At 33.9% G+C, this 16,409-nt stretch overlaps 1 protein-coding gene across 6 annotated transcripts in view; it reads right to left on the bottom strand.

Annotated features, from left to right (window-relative positions):
- Positions 1 to 23: 23 nt before the first annotated feature.
- Positions 24 to 16,409, bottom strand: part of RBBP8 (RB binding protein 8, endonuclease) — a 56,773-nt gene continuing 40,387 nt past the window's right edge. For all 6 annotated transcript variants that reach the window (XM_087961625.1, XM_026670318.2, XM_087961624.1 and 3 more), the window contains 6 exons: positions 14,312 to 14,426; positions 7,474 to 7,626; positions 7,168 to 7,237; positions 5,448 to 5,544; positions 3,365 to 3,506; positions 24 to 527 (listed from right to left, as the gene is read on the bottom strand). In XM_087961625.1, the coding sequence (XP_087817751.1) occupies positions 430 to 527; positions 3,365 to 3,506; positions 5,448 to 5,544; positions 7,168 to 7,237; positions 7,474 to 7,626; positions 14,312 to 14,426 (675 nt within the window). In that variant the 3' untranslated portion in view covers positions 24 to 429. The remainder of the gene's footprint in view (positions 528 to 3,364; positions 3,507 to 5,447; positions 5,545 to 7,167; positions 7,238 to 7,473; positions 7,627 to 14,311; positions 14,427 to 16,409) is intronic.

Raw genomic sequence — 16,409 nt, 5'->3', positions numbered from 1 at the left:
CACTTTATTATACCTTTTCAAAAAATTATTGCAAAAAACCAAAAACAAATGGTTACACTTTATTTAAATTATCAAGTGCAAAATAGAAGCACCCTACAAGGTTCCATCTAAAGTTCATCGAAGTATTCTAGACTTGAAATAAGCAGTTGCAACTTTGCTTGGCCCAAAGAAATTATACTAACTTATACCAAGCTTAATTGCAGGGAACTAAATGTAGACCTCCCAAAGATCAGAAATACACACAAGGTGCAAAATCAGTCAAGATACAAAAATGTATCTACAAATATATATATTCTTTACATTAAATAGTTGCATTTAAAGTCTATCGTTTTCAAATACAGCAAGATAATTCGAAGGTCTCTTTATCTTTCAACTAGTTATAAATATGAATTGAAACAAAAATTGCTACTTTTAAAAATTATTTCCCACTTATGTTTTTTGTTCTTTGCCTTTTGGAGAAAACATCACGTTATAAGGCTGCCTTCTTTTGGGACGTGGACAGGGAGCAAACTCTTCTTTTATATAGCCTAAAAAAAAAAAAAGACAACAAACGTTTACACTATGGTTTTGGTAAAAAAAAAAAAACATGATTAAATTGTAGTGACATGAATTTCTGCCAATTTCAATAAGGAATAATCATAAAAATATTTATTAAAAACCCAATTACATAGTATAGTTTTATATTGAAAAACAAAAAATAAATGTGTAAATTAAGTCAAAGTTTTAGTCTCATACATACAAAATAAAAATATATTGTCTTTAAGATTATAAAAGTTAATTAAAAGAATTTCTCAGATAAAAATTGTATTAGTTTATTTTAAAAGTTTAATCTAAATAGGGTAAATGAGTTTTGACTTTCATTCAGAACTTTTATTGCAAAACACTATTCATAGCTATGAAGTGAGTAGAATGTTGTGCTATTTATCAATTTATAAGCTTCTTAATTAGTTGAGACGATTCATATTTTGAGATGTAATAACTTTCTATGTGCAAATAGAAATTCTGTGCCACATTTTCTGTAGACTTTCTAAGAAATTTAATAAAATGGTGTATTGAAAACTGAATTTTAAATGGGGAAATTGCTATACAAGGATTTACTAGGTTGCTATAAATAAATTATCAACTTTCTGATTCAGCTGTGCCTCTATAGTAGGGATCTAATGCTGGTTTGACCAATAGGTTTAAATTAAGAATTGCCAAAAGAATGTGAATATTAAAAAACTAAATGATAAAAAATTGTTATTATTACTGTAATGAAGATTAGTGATATCCTATTAACACGCTGTAAAAGGTTAAGGATAAAATTCACTGCAATCAGTAGGCATAATATCATTTGTTGTAGCAATTATTATGTATTACAATTGTTTCAAATAAGCTATGTCATATATAAACTATGAAACAAATGAAAATGTACCGGTAGTATTTCCTGTCCACCAAGTCCTATTCAAAACCAACAATGGGCAAAACCAAAATACACTGACCTCCTTAGACACCATGATTATACAGAGTGAGTCAGTCAAAATGCCTTTGGGCAAATAGAAAAATATTCTTTCTGTCCATCAGATTCCCTATTCTCCCTGCCTCTAATTGAACTGATGTTCAGGCAGGAAATACTTCCTTCAGATTACATATTTTCAAAAGGTAGCCAGTGATCATCATTGTAAAATTAGAACAGAATTATCATTGCTGATTGGAGTTAAATTTGTGGTGAAATGGCCAGACTTCCAGTGGTTCTTCCTTGACTATTTCTTGCCTGAAAAAGATGGGGTGTAGTCTCCAGAAGGAGGGGAAGATGACAGTTTTCTTCTGTATCCCCTCAGTGTAAGCAAAGCTTTCTTTTTAATCATAATAGATTCCCCAGGAAGGGGAAGGGCACCACAGGACCCTCCTCAATTGGTGAATCACCTCGCAGTGCTTGAGCATACCCTTATTGTGCCATCATGCTGCAAGTCATGGATCTGTTTGTAAAACATCCACAGACAAGTCTACAATGAGCTCTGTTCTCTGGCTATTTTTTTAATGCCTTCACTTAGATATTTGGGCCCTGTCACAACTTCTGGGAGGTCCTATGTCTCTATTACCAAAAGTCAGACAATGGTGGTAGGAACAGCTGTGACCCTGCTTCCCAAGGCCCTACTCCTTTTTGGTTTGCTTCAATGTTTGCTCTATCCATTCTTTGTGCAGGGCTGATGGGAGCTGCCTGAAGTAAGATACTATGTGTGAAAACCCTGGGCTGGGAAAATCTGATGTAATAATTATGTATGGTGACCCCCCACTCTTAAAATACTTGAATTTGCAACAAATCTGCTTCTGTGGTATTTAGACATCTTTAAATCATCTGGATTTTATGATGGCTTATTCTTTCACAGGTTCTTCCAAAAAAAAACCTGAGCAACCTTTAAGACATGAGCTTAAATATGCAGATATGCATTTCCCTTGCTCCTCTCTTGGAGTTCACACATCCCTCTTCCGATATACTGCTACTGTATATCAGTAATTCTTTGGTTCTCTTGCTGCATTCTTTTAATGAAACTGAGGGAGATATGTCTGCTCATGCTAGTCTGGAGTAAATGAGTACTGCTCTGCTATCTTTCCAACCTTATGATTTGTTGGTCTTCAGAGAATGACTGCCAAAGGCCTACCTGGTGTTTAGCCTGTGTAAGAGTCGACCCAATGGATGCCACACAAAAGTCTTTTCCTGGTTGTCACAATTGCTGCTGCCCACTGTTTTATTCAGATGTGAGAGGAAGATGCCAAGAAGCTTCCTGGTCTGCCATGCATAGCTAATTGTAGGCTGCCAGTCACTGCAATTGATGCTACCTGGAGCCTCATTTATCATACAGCTGAAAATTCCATGTGGTCTCCTGATCTGTCTTGGAGCTGTTGGCTTCTCTGTTTGCCAAAATATTCTGAGAAAAGTCTTTGTATTCATAAATTATTCACCCCAATTTTACTGCTTTCTCCCAGTCTCTTTGGTTTGGTATTTGGTTTGTAGTGTCTGATCGCCATGTTACTTAGCAGGGATACTGTTTGGGGAATTGCATTTCACTGAATGCCGCTTTTATCTATACTTCTGTTGTCTTTTTGTGAAACTTGTTAATGGGTCCTTAAAATGGAACTGATGGATATGCCACTGGTCCTCCCTAAAGGCCCTAAAGATTAAAAGGGAGGCGTTATTTTGGAATAGGAAAAATTCTGCTTTCTACCTAGATGTTCAGTTAACCCATTTCCGTGACTTCCATTTTCTGTGAAAGAAGCAGAAACAGAAGCAACCACCCTTTGTTGATTCTATTCAGATTCCTGCATTACTTCTGAAAACAAAACTTATTCTTCATTTTTTTATAGTATTGTTTTGTATAATTACCTCTTTCAACACACATTTGTGTGGAAGGGAATCCAACTTCCCAGAAATTTTCTGGTGTTTCAGGAGGAATATAACGAGATCGATGTCTAGAACAGGTAGCTAGTTTTTTTTTTCTCTCTTCTTCTGGCAAACCTGCATAATACTAAGATACAATAATTAGAAATAAGCAACAAATGAAGGAGAATATTTTAGCACTAAAAACATGGATACCCAACAATATTTAACACCTATAAGCATATTTCTGAATCTCTGTTTTGTACTGTATTATAGGTACAAAATGAATCCTGCACTTTTGAGTTACCATATTTTCCAAATTAGCAATCCCCAAGCAATGGAAACCTTCCTGTGCAATACTTATATTCTTAATGGTATATTGTAGCATATCTTTTCTTCTTTCTAAACTCTTTCTAAAACTTTGAAAACAACACTCAAAAAAGAAGTGCTAATCCAGACAAAAGTCAATTAAGCATAACATCTCCAGTCTTGTTTATTTTGATTTAGAAGTCTTCTGCCTCTCACACTATCACTTTGGTATCCTGACATGCTAACATAACAACATACATTTGTGAAATTATTAACTTTTTTTTTAAATAAATGCTTTATATATTTTTTAACATATATGAACTGGTGGGAAAAGTTCCTGTTTTCAATATAACAGTTAAGCACTAACAATCACTTGCCAAAATGTAACAAGAACCAAGTTCCTGGACAGATAAACCTTGCCTGTGCAGGGACAGGAAATTAAAACTGTTCTCACACAAACCTTGGCAACCCCCTCCTCCCTTCAAAGCTTTTATGTCCTGTTCCTTTCCTCACCCAAGAATGCAGATTCTGCATATTTTAGAGAACAGAATTAAGCTTCATCATAGGCTATAATGTTGCGCATTAAACAGAAAACACTAGCAACAATCTTGTTTGCTAAATAAAATAAGTTTCTTATTTTAAAAATTCTATTTCAGAAAAATATTGATGTGGATTTTTTAAGATGGATAAAATAAACATTTAAAATTGAATCATTACTGAATTTTTGAAAGACATGGTGTAATATAGCACTGATATATAACCTCAAAACAAATTGTACAAAATAATAATAAATGAATTTCAGGTACTCTCATATGGAAGTAATTTACCTTTTATTATTTAAGGCAGTCATAGAAGCAAATATACTCAAACGAGAATAGCAATATATACATTTTATCATATATAATGCTCTCCCAATAATGAAATGGTATAATTATTAGATGAATATTTGCTCTTAATAAGCCCAATTCTGAAAGTCCTCAAGGACCATAAGGGGGACTTTGAAGTGAAAACAAGGGAACTATAGCAGTGGTGCTAGAAATCAAAAGAAAAAGTTGAGGAATCTTCTGTGATTAACAACACTCACAAGAATTTTCCATGGTAAATTCAGTAATATGTTTCTAAAAATTAGCAAAACCTCCATTTGAACACGGTTGTTGGTTTATCCACACTGGCTGATCCCTACCTTACACATAATTTTGGGGGGATAGTTATCATATTGGTCCCTTAACTGTTCCCATGTTATACAACTCATAATGTGGCTCATTTATTTTTGATTTGACATGCAAACCCATTCTGGGGGGAATTGATGGATTATAAATCAATGTGAATATACTTGGTTTTGCAAGATCTAATATGGGTCAGTAATCAGTTTTACTCTTCCAAGATTTCTCTTTACTGGAATACATGCTTCAGGTTATTCTGAGTTTCTCCATAGGACATGGTGTTTTAATCCCTCATAATTTTTGGCTACCTTCTTCTAGTCACAAGTCAGTTTTATCTACATTATTTTCAAAATATATGACTAAGAACTGATACAGTACTGGCATGTATTTATGATGGTTGTAGTATTCCGGGGCCATGTGATCACCTTTTGCAACCTTCAGACAAGCAAAGTCAAAGATTCACTTAACAAGTATATTAGTAATTTTACAACTGCGGTGATTCACTTAACTGTGACAAGAAAATTTGTAAAATGAAGCAAAACTCACTTAACAACTATCTTGTTCAGCAATGGAAATTTGGGGCTCAGTTGTGGTCATAAGACCCACTGTATACTTACTATTTCACATTCTTTACAAGTGTGGCCAGTTAATTTTCTTCTTTCTTCTTTTTTCCGCACAACTTCAATATGAGGAAAATCCAATACAAGATTTGTTCTGCAGTGGACAAACACCAAATTCATGGTTATTTTCAAAGGCATAAAATTAGGCAGACCTTACTAAACACATGGAATAAAACTAAATGTCAATTCTATGTTGAAATACCAACTTGGCTATCTACATTAGAAGTGTTAATGTACCCACATTTACTGCAATGAGGACAGGTCATTACATATTAGATGAGAAGGGGGAGTTAAAAACAAGACAGGAGCTGAAGGATTTGAGATAGAATGATGGGCTTATTTACAATTACAGTCGAGATATAGTAAGGATATGAAAGAATGGGGTATTAGTAAATGTAAAACAGAATTAGATAAAATATTATTAGGAGTGGATGAAAAATTGATTTAAAAAATTTACAAAGTATTATTGGAATGTAAATTGGAAGATGAAAAGGTCAAAGAAACGATGTTGGCCTGGATGAAAGATTTCGGGTATTGTATAAATTTGGATGACTGGCAAATTTTATGGGACAGGAACAGGAAAATTACCTTGGCGGCATCATATAAAGTTTACATAAAATATTTTACCAATGGCATATCCCACCATCAAAATTAGCAAAAATGTACCCGAAATTATTTCCTAAATGCTGGAAATGCAACAAAGAAATTGGAACATACTATCATGTATGGTGGAAATGTGAAAAAGTCCAAATATATTGGCTGAAAATTAGAAACTGGTTAGAAGAGATGTGTAAAATTAAAATAGAGTTTAGACCTGAAATTTTTTTATTGGGAACAAACGTGGGGAAATATAACAAAGAGATAATATACCTAATAGTTCATGTCACCACTGCCGTGAGACTAGCTTTTGCCCAAAGATGGAAAAGAAGTGATATGCCAGAAGAGATGGAAATAATTAGAAAAATTTGCTCATGTGCCTAAATGGATAGAGTAACTCAAGAATTAAAAGATAAGACTGAATCTGATTATTACAAAATTTGGGAGAAGTTTTACCACTGGTTTAAAAAAAGAAAGGAGTAATTGTATTAACGATGATTAATATTTATGTACATATGTAAATTTGTATTTTTTGTTTAAACCACGTTCATTGTTTTTAAATGTTTTTCTGTTTGTTGTTCATTAATAAAATTTATAAAAAAAGAGATTTGTTCTGCAGTGTAAGCAGAGAAAGACAGGGATATAAACTTTATGTTGCTAAAAAGATGCACAAGCTGTCAAAATTTGATTTTGTCCCTAAATATAAATATACACAATACAGAATCATGACAACAGTCTAGCAGTTATAGTGTTTCTGAATATATTTCCAGTTTTATATTTATTTGTTTGTTTTGCTATAGCAAAAATAATGGAAAGGAAAAAGGAAAATAAATCATTACAATAACTAAAATTCTACTGATATCAGAATGACTTCCCTATATTAGCCAAAAATGGGCAGACTACTGAATATATTCTTTGGGGAAGAGAAATTCCAAAATTAAAAATATTTCTTAGATATTTTATTTGTGTGAAGTTACAAAATAATCCTTCAAAATATTTTATATTTGATTTCTTTTTAGGAATATTTTCAAAACTGATTATATTGATTTTGCCATATTATCATCTGTCAGAAAAAAGTAACTAATATTTATATCCTGAGGAAACTTGATTCCATAAATACCTTTCACCACTTTTAAAATATGTTTCCACAAAATTCTTCTGCTTCATTTTACTTTGCTTGTCTCCTTCCCCTGAAAACATATAGATTAAGCCATAAACAATATTGGAAAGAATATAATTATAAATGTAACTGAAGTAATATGACTACAGAAAACTAGATTTATAACCATTTGTAACAACGAATACATTTTCTCTGAGTATCAAAGTTAAATTTTTAAAGCAATGTTTTTATGTGCATTCAAAATAAAGCAATTATTTGTCTTCAGCTACAGACAGTGAATTCTAATTCTAATAACAAGTAAAATACTTTGTATGGTGCTTTTTTCTTTTCCTTCTTCCTCAGAAGAATTCTTATGGTCACATTCTGGAAGATTGTCATCTTCTAAATAAGATTCATATTCTTCATAAGTTGTCTGATCAAATATTTCTGTTAAGGTATCCTTTTCTCTTTTTTCTCCTTCTACAAATACAAGTAACAATAAGTATTAGCAATAAACATGACTATCTAGGCCCAATATATTTAAAGATAATAGTTTTTTAGTAGGGCATAAACACATTCTCATCTGATTTTTCCTCTTTAAAAAGTTGGGTGAAAGTTATATAGTAGTTCTAAGAGACTCCTAGCATTGTTTTAAAGAGATGGCTTTAACTATTGATTTAATTCTATTACTTTATTAAACATATAAAATGTCTCTCTGAGGGGGAGATGGGAAGTTTTAAAATGTGATAAATAAATCAGTGAATAAATAAAATATTTTAATGCATTTAATGTCACCAGACTAGATGCAAAAGAAAATGTGGGCAGATTACTATCTCATACACAGGTACTCAGTTTGTCAAAGCTAATGCCTTTTTTCAAAATCCAAATTAACGTATGTACTGATAGTGCATGAGAGAATTTACAGGTAATCCTGTATGTTATGATAGCAATTGGGACTGCTATTGCTAAGCAATGCAATCATAAGATTCAATATCTTGTGACTTACATTGCTTAGTGATGACAATCCTGGCAGTCCTGATTGCTGTTGTAACCTAAATTGTGTGAGTCAGTAAGCAGGAACTGGTGGGGGTCCTAAGGAAGGAGCACTGTGTAGGCCGCACACAAACTGGGTGAGATGGGTGCTGCAGTGCTAGGCAAGCGCAGAATGTCCAGGTAATGGAAGATGCAGTGTGAGTACAGGGAGGCTGGGAGCTCTTACCAGAGTAACTGGTAACTTTTCCTGCTGGTTTTCCCATTGACTGTGGGAAGCTGGCAGGGAAGGGTGTAAATAATGATAAGGTGATGCAACCATTTTAAGTACAAGCCAAGTACCTGAATTGAGATCATGTGAACACAAGAGTGGTACAATAGCCAGAACTTTAAGGACCAGTCATAAGTATCACTTTTTTTAGTGTCATCACAGCTTTAAACAGTCACTGAATGAGTGGTTGGTAAACAAGGAGTACCCTCAGAAGTGGGATTCAAATTTTTTAACAACCAGTTTTGTGGATGTGGCTTAGTGGTCATGTTATTGGCTGGACGTGGCCAACTCAATATCACTCACATCGAGGCATGCATTGCCTCGCCTGGCCTCTCATGACTGTGGGGATGCTACAACTGTTTTAAGTGTGAAAAATGGTCATAAGTCACTTTTTTTTTGGAAAGTTTTATTTGGGTTTTCACAAAAACAAAATACAAATAAAACATCTTTTTTGAAAATAGCATGGTTCCAGGTTATCACTTCTTCATACAGACACCAAACTCAATTTCATGCTCATTTTTATATTCTATTCCATATCTTATTACCGTTTTATATTTTCTACATAGATTTTCCCCTCTTCTAATTTTCTCAACTTTGTTTTAATTATCTCAATTCAAATCATTATATTTATACTTTTGTCCTGTTACAATTTCACATTATCTTTTCTTATTAAGCAATTTTTTTCCTGTAGTTACCTGTATGACACCTTTATATCCTTTAATTTTATCCATTCAAACTCTTATTTAAGCTTCAATGTATAGCTTTAAGATTATAGCATTCAATATAATACATAACTTCCAATCGAATTCTGCTTGGTACATTCTTAAAATACACACTATATTCATAAAAAGAAAAAATTATATATATATATATATATATATATGTAAATAAAGCACACATTCCATTCCAATTCAATTCTATCATTAATATTCATTAAAATCTTAACATCTTTAACATTTCTTTTCAATTAAATATACTTCCTTGGGAACACTTATAAACTTTCCATAGTTAATTCTTTTTTTTCCCATATTTCTCACTTATATTTTTATAAATCATTACTAATAATTAAAAATGTTCCCATTTAATTCTCTCAATCATTTTAATTCATTTATTTATTACCAAACATTCAACTACATTACAGTAAATATTTTATCCATCATTTTAATCATATTTTCTAAAATTATTTCTGTTTATAATATAACAATGCTATCTTATGTACCTTTGCAGAATCCCTTTTGCAATTAAATTTTCACCCATTATCTCTAAACAAGCTTATGGTTACAATCCTTTTATCTTTTCCCTGTTTCTCCATTTCTTGTTTCTGTCTTTTACAACTTCTTTTCCTTGCCTTCTTCCCCCTCTTCTTCTCCCTCCCCTTTTACCCCCTCGTCTCTCTACTTCTAACTCTCTCATCTGTAATCCCCTCTTCTGTTGCTTTCTAATATTATACTTATCTTTCAAATTATTCTTCTTCTTTTTGGTTGTTTTTTCTAGTCTTAAACCTTTCACTCTCTTTCCCCCCTTTTCTTTTTTCCACCCACTTAAAATTATTTGATCATTAAAGATGGCTTCTTCTTTGTCCCAATCTTCTTCTTTTTTTTTTAAACAAGTTTTATTAATTTTTAAAACACACAAATTATCATTATTCATTACATGTTTAAACCTTTTTTCATTGTAAATTTAACAAGTCAGATAAATTATGATTCTGTTTTAAACCATTTCCATATAACATACAAAAACCTCTTATTCAATTTCTCTTTACTTCTCTTTACTCTTATTCAATATCATTATTATTATTTCATCTATTTCTTTCTGACTTAGTTACCATTATTCTCATTCTATATTTCTGCAAGTTTTTACTAATTCTCCCCCCAAAAAAAAACATATACACACAACACACAAAACATAAAAAAAATCTTTTTGGAAAGTAACTTGGACCCAGGTATCTCTCTCTTCATGGACTTCAATTATATTCATGCTCATCTTACATATCATTACTTATTTTATTTACCATTCTAAGCCTTCTATATTAACTTCTCCACATATTTCACTCTTCTTAATTCTATCTTAATTAATCATCTTAGTTTGAATCATTATATTTGTATCTTTTGTCCATTTTTTATCATCCCTTTGTCTCATTCCTTATAAAAAAGAAAAAAATAAGTTTCTCCTGAAATCATTAATCAGAGTATGATGCCTTTCTATCTCCCCCCTAAGTTAATCAAATTAACCTTTAAGATAACATCCAATACCCAATCCGATTTTGCTTGGTACATTCTATCTAACTAGTACATCCAAAATAATTAAATACATAATTAGACAATAAATCCAAATATTAAAAACAAATACTATAATAAAAATTTTATAATAACATCAATACCATAATCTTATTAAACTCTTTAATTAAAACAGTATTCTAAACCTCCCCTATTATTAAATTTTAAAGCCAATCATTATTAAACATTTTAACATTTTAATCTCTTATCAACTCTTAAACCATTACAATACTACCATCTCATCTTATGTACCTTGCAAAATCTTTTTTTTAAAAAAATTATACTTTATCCATTATCCATAAAAAATTCCTTTTTTTCATTTAATTTCAAAACGTTGTAGCTTTTCTCCACCTTTTCCCTTTCTTTCTTCTCCCAACAAACCTTTCTACCCCCCCTTCTTCTAGCCTCTGCCTTACTGGCTTCCCTTCTCTGTCGTATTCCTTTTCCCTTTTGTTTACTATCATCATATTGATTTTGCACCTTATTTTCCCTTCTTAAATGTTTTTTTAGATCTTAAGTCCTTTAGTTCTCTTCTTTTCTCTCTTCCTTCTTTCTTGATCAAATTCTGAGATTCATTAAAAATGGCTCCTTCCTTTCTTTCTTGTTCCTCTGCTATCTTCATCTGTTGTAATGTTTGTTGATAGTTAATAAGCGCCATTTCTAAAAAAAGGAAAGCTTCTTCCACACCATCTTTACCATTTTTTTTTGCTTGTTCATATTCTTTTCTTAGTTCCTCAACAGAAAAAGCCATTATAAATCTTTTCTTTTCTTTTCCCCTTCTTTCTTCTTACAACAACCAGAATATTCAAAAAAAAATAAAAAAAATAAAGCAGTCCCAAAGTTATCAGTCAGTCCAAACCAAGGCAGAGTTCTCACTTTCTCCTTCTGGGGTAATATCAATCAAAGAGAAAGAAAGTCCAAATCTGTTTAAAATCTTATTGCAGTATATTCTAGTCTTCAAATCCTTAAGGCATCTCCTCCAACAAAGTCTTAGCATACAAATATTTTCTTTTTAATCCTCTCTCTTCCCACTCATCGCTTAAAACCAATTTTCACCTAAAAAAAAATAGGTTTCTTAATATCCAGTTATTTATTCCGTAGGAAAAGAGGGAAAGCTATCCTTTCAGCACCATCAAACTGCCGCTTTTTTCCTCTTCTGGCAGGTATTATTCAGAAAGTCATACTTTTCAGGAATTTTATTAAATATGTCTTAGAGTCCTAGGAGCCAAGAAAAACTTTCTCCTCACAAGCACTTTCTCCACTTCCTCCTGCGCATTCTTACCCGGCTGCCAGCTTCTTTGTGGCGGCCATTAGGGACCGCCGCTGCACTGTCCTGGGAAAAGGGGTTCTACCGGCCGGGGAGGGGTCTGCAACACCCCAAACCCCTCTCCGGATCCCCTACCTTCAGCTGCCCCTGCAGGGCAGCCTAGCTCCGCACCCGTCTGGGTCGGAGCCCCAAAGCGAGCGCGGCAGGGATCGCGCAGCTTCGCAAATCCCTGCCGCTCGCGAAGCTGACAAACCGGAAGTCCCTTCTTTGTCCCAATCTTCTTGTTCTGCAAGCGTTTCTTGTTGTTTCTCATAGTTCCAGATCTCCATTTCTAAGAATTGAAATTCTAAGAATTGAAATTCCATTTTTGAAGTTCCATTTTCAGTTCTTCTAAGAGTGATACCATTTTAAAGACCTTTAAACAACCACCCAGTTAATTTTAGTCATCCAGATGCAAAAACCAAAAATCACCAAGTAATCCAAATAATCCAAGGCTGTTTCTATCTGCTTCTTTTTTCCACTTTCTCTTCCTGGGGTTCTATTATTTTGTTACCAAGTTTCAATTAAGATGTATCTTTGAGGAATCTTGTTGAAATTTCACTGTAAGTTCCTTTTAGTTACAGTTCCATTCCTTAGTTCCAGGCAGTCTCCTCCATTTTTCCAGATCCTGCCCTTTTATTCTTTTTTTCTCCTTTCCTGCTTTTAAAAACTTTTAAATATCCAGAAATCTTTATTATTCCTTTGACTTTTATTTTCAGCTTAGATGCCTATTAATGTCAAAGTGGATTTTTTTTCAATTTCTTGCTTAAGTCTCTTAGCTGTCAGTATAAGGAAGAGAAGAAAAAAAACTAATCCTTTCCCTTCTCTCTCTCCTTCGCAGCTTCAAAATCTTCTTTGGGAACAATGTTATTAAATTTAAATTCCAGGGTACCTTATTTGTTGCTTTTGCTGTTTGACCCGGTCAACCAAAATTTTCTCTTCTTATCTTCCTCCTGCACATTCTTTTCCGGTCGAGTTCTTCTTTGAGGTGGCCATTTCTGACCACCGCTACAACCGCCTTCGGGAAAGGGAGTAATGGCCAGCTGAGGAGGAAAGATGCGGCTCTCCTCAACCCTGCAGGCAGTCTCCCCCTTCTTCACCACCTCTATGGGGTGGCTTAGCCCTGAAACCAGCCGGCTCGGTGCGCTCCAGCGGCGAGCATGGATCAAAGCCTCGCAGAGACAAGGTTTCGGTCTGTCGCCGAAGAAGCTCAAACCAGAAGCCGGAACATATAAGTCACTTTTTTCAGTGCCATTGTAACTTTGAATGGTCACTCCACACAAGCAAAGGAGGGGGAAAAACTTGAGGAAGTTCCTGAGACAGGAAGTCTAGTCCTGCCAAGAATGTAATAAGGATTAACGGAAAGGCAGTTTCTATAAGCAACACCAGAATGTTTCCTTCCTGCCTTCCTTACAGGATTAGGCCAGTAATTTCTTCTAACAACCGGTTCTCCGAACTACTTAGAATGTTAACAATCGGTTAACACCCCTGAGTACCCTGTATGCCCTTATTCAAAGACATTACATTGTCAACTTCCCAGCACAATTTCTGGTTTTACTTTTTCAACAGATTAGGCTCTGAATCTATATGGTTATTAAAGACAGCAAAAGAATCCCTTCTGAAGAAGCTCTCACTTTCTTTTCCTTGTATTTTGGATATAAGAGAGTTGCCTTCAGTCTTCAAGCTTTCCCCATGTCTTCAGCACTTGTAGCCAGACACATTCCTTCTCTACTTGAAAACTCTTTTTACTCCATATACTTGTGTTACATGGTTACTCATCTCTCCTAACTCAGCACTTATGCTCTTACAACTAGTTTATAGAACTCCACCTGGGTTTGTTGCATGCAGTGAGTTTGCTTCTGTTGCTTCTTTGCAGATTCTTTGGTCAGGTTCCGCCCCACACTCCCCACCAATCCTTTGGCTCTGTCTCAGTTACTCTTGCCCACTGAAAGGTGGCTCCAAAGGTTGCCATTTCTTCCTAGGATTGGTGCTGAGTTGCTTACTTTGGACTTTTCTTGTTTCGCTAGTCTTACTGGCTCAACTTCTTCACACCTAAACTTGCTCTTGGTTTCTTATCTGTTTAATGGGATACTCTCCAATGAAATAGAAGAAGGAGCAATATAGCTTGTTTGGGGCAATTAGTTTATCCTTTCACAGTGCACTACCATCATTCCCTATTAACTGCAATCCTTATGAAAATGCTATTTTGATGCATCTATGGAGTGGTGTCATAAATCCACATAAGTAGAGGTACATTAAGATGATTTATCTTCTTAATGCTTCTGTTTGAATAATAAAAAATATAAACAAAAATAAAGTTACCTGGATTATTTACTTCTTTCTGTCTCTGTTTTTTCATTCTTAATAGAATACTATCGCTGATATATGTATGGTCAATGTCCAGGGTCTCTGATCCAATTCTAGTTTGAATTCCTTCCTTTTAATTAACAAAATTAAAGATAACTACCAGTATGATAGACAAAATTAAAATATCACTCCTAAAATTCAATTATAATTTTTTATAAATTTTCAATAAATCTAAATCAACATTTTAAAAAACAAATATTATATTCATCATCTTTTTAGATTCTAGAACAGGGGGGGGGGGGGGGGGGAGGAAAAATTGGGAGGGACCTGGGGGGGGTCAAAAATTTTGCAAAAACAGCCGCTAATCATCCCAAATCTTTTGGAGGTGCATCATACAAAGCAGCTGCATATTCAGGTCACATTTGTGTTTTCCAAAGCATGGAAATTCATATAGTTTTTCATATTTTAAACAAGTATAAGCATGATTTGGAATTTCTAACAGATAAACTTCATTGAGCACTTCTATAAATGGAAAGAATTATGTAAATTTTGTTTAGAATTGATACAGGAATGGAATTATATTTTCATGGTGATTCAAAAAACAGAAAAACAATGTAATATTGCACTACTAAATACTTCAGGCAATTTCATTGTACAAATAAAGTTTAAGTAAAAATTTGAATTTCTCTACTTTAGGCTTATGTCTTAAATAATTATACACATAATTATACTGTGTATATATATGTACAATTCAGTTTATATATACTGTGTATATATATATGTACAATTCAGTTTGTACCCATCTGCAATTGATTGAACAACATTCTGAAGTATCTCTTCTCATTTAAAAAGCCAAAGTACTTTTAACATGAATGTAATCCTCCAAGAGTCTGATTAAGATTGCATATATATTGGTGATCTATAGCGGTAAGACAGATATGCAAAAGTTTGCTGCCAAAAACCTGGTGGATACAGTATTACTTTCATTTTTTTTAAAGTTAAGGATGGCATTACTATTGGTATGTCAGAATGAAGATATTCTTCATACAATTCCCTAAAACAAGGAGTTCCTATATTCAATCTTTTTATATAAATATCACAAGCAGATTATAAATGAAAATTCATAAGGAAAGTTTCTAAACTATCAATGTTTCCAAAGATATATCTACAAAACTTTTCACATTTTTAATGGATTATAATGCCCAAAGTGGTAAATGAGGAAGTAAAAAAGATGATAACATTTTTGGTGAGAACAGAAAAGATATATTAAAGAATTCTTATTCTCATTTTGAATGAGAAGTTGGAATATCATTTTCTCGGTAGATAATCATCAAGTAGTCCTTGGCTTATGATTGTAATCGAACCCAGAATTAAAACTGTAAGTCATGCTGGTAGTTAAGTGGCTCATCATGTGACTAACCTAACCTCACAACTTTTTTTTGTGATGGTCATTAAGCATTTGTCTAGCAAAAAACAACCTAAATCAGGTCACAGGACCACAGAATGCCGCAAACATGTAACTTCATGTGCCAGTTGTGTCCTTTCCTGGATCGTGAGACCCTGCGCACAGTTCCTCGTGGTCATCTCCCAGTTGAATTACTGCAACCCCCTCTACATGGGGCTAGCCTTGAAGAGCATTTGGAAACCACAGAATGCAGTAGCATGGACAGTTCTGGAGGCCTCTTAAGTGGCGCAGGTGATACCACTACGTAAGCTTCATTGGCTACCATGTTGCTTCTGGGTCCAATTCCAGCTTTTGGCAATCATCTTTAAAGCCCTTTATTGCATGGATCCAGAGTACCTGAGGAACTGTCTTACACTGATGGGACTAATCTGCCCAACTTTTTCAGCAGATAGAGCGTACTGCAGATCCCATTGGCCAAAAATTTTTGACTGATGGAGTCCAGGGAAGAGAGCCTTTTCTGGTATTCTCTCATCAGAGGTGAGATCTGCCCCCACACTCTTGGCCTCCCAGAAGAGTCTAAAATCTTAGCTCTGCCACTTGGCCTGAGAGGGGCTGACGGGATCGATAAGATTCTCATCTCCAGGCTGCCGATAAACTTGGTTCTTAACTTTTAATCTTTTATTCTATATTTAATTGTTTTTAGCACTT

The sequence above is a fragment of the Notechis scutatus genome, chromosome 3 (assembly GCF_049901735.1).
Source record: "Notechis scutatus isolate UNSWTSFEM ecotype Mainland chromosome 3, rNotScu1.2, whole genome shotgun sequence".
In the NCBI taxonomy this organism is placed as follows: Eukaryota; Metazoa; Chordata; class Lepidosauria; order Squamata; family Elapidae; genus Notechis; species Notechis scutatus.
This window is presented reverse-complemented; position numbering and strand designations above follow the sequence as displayed.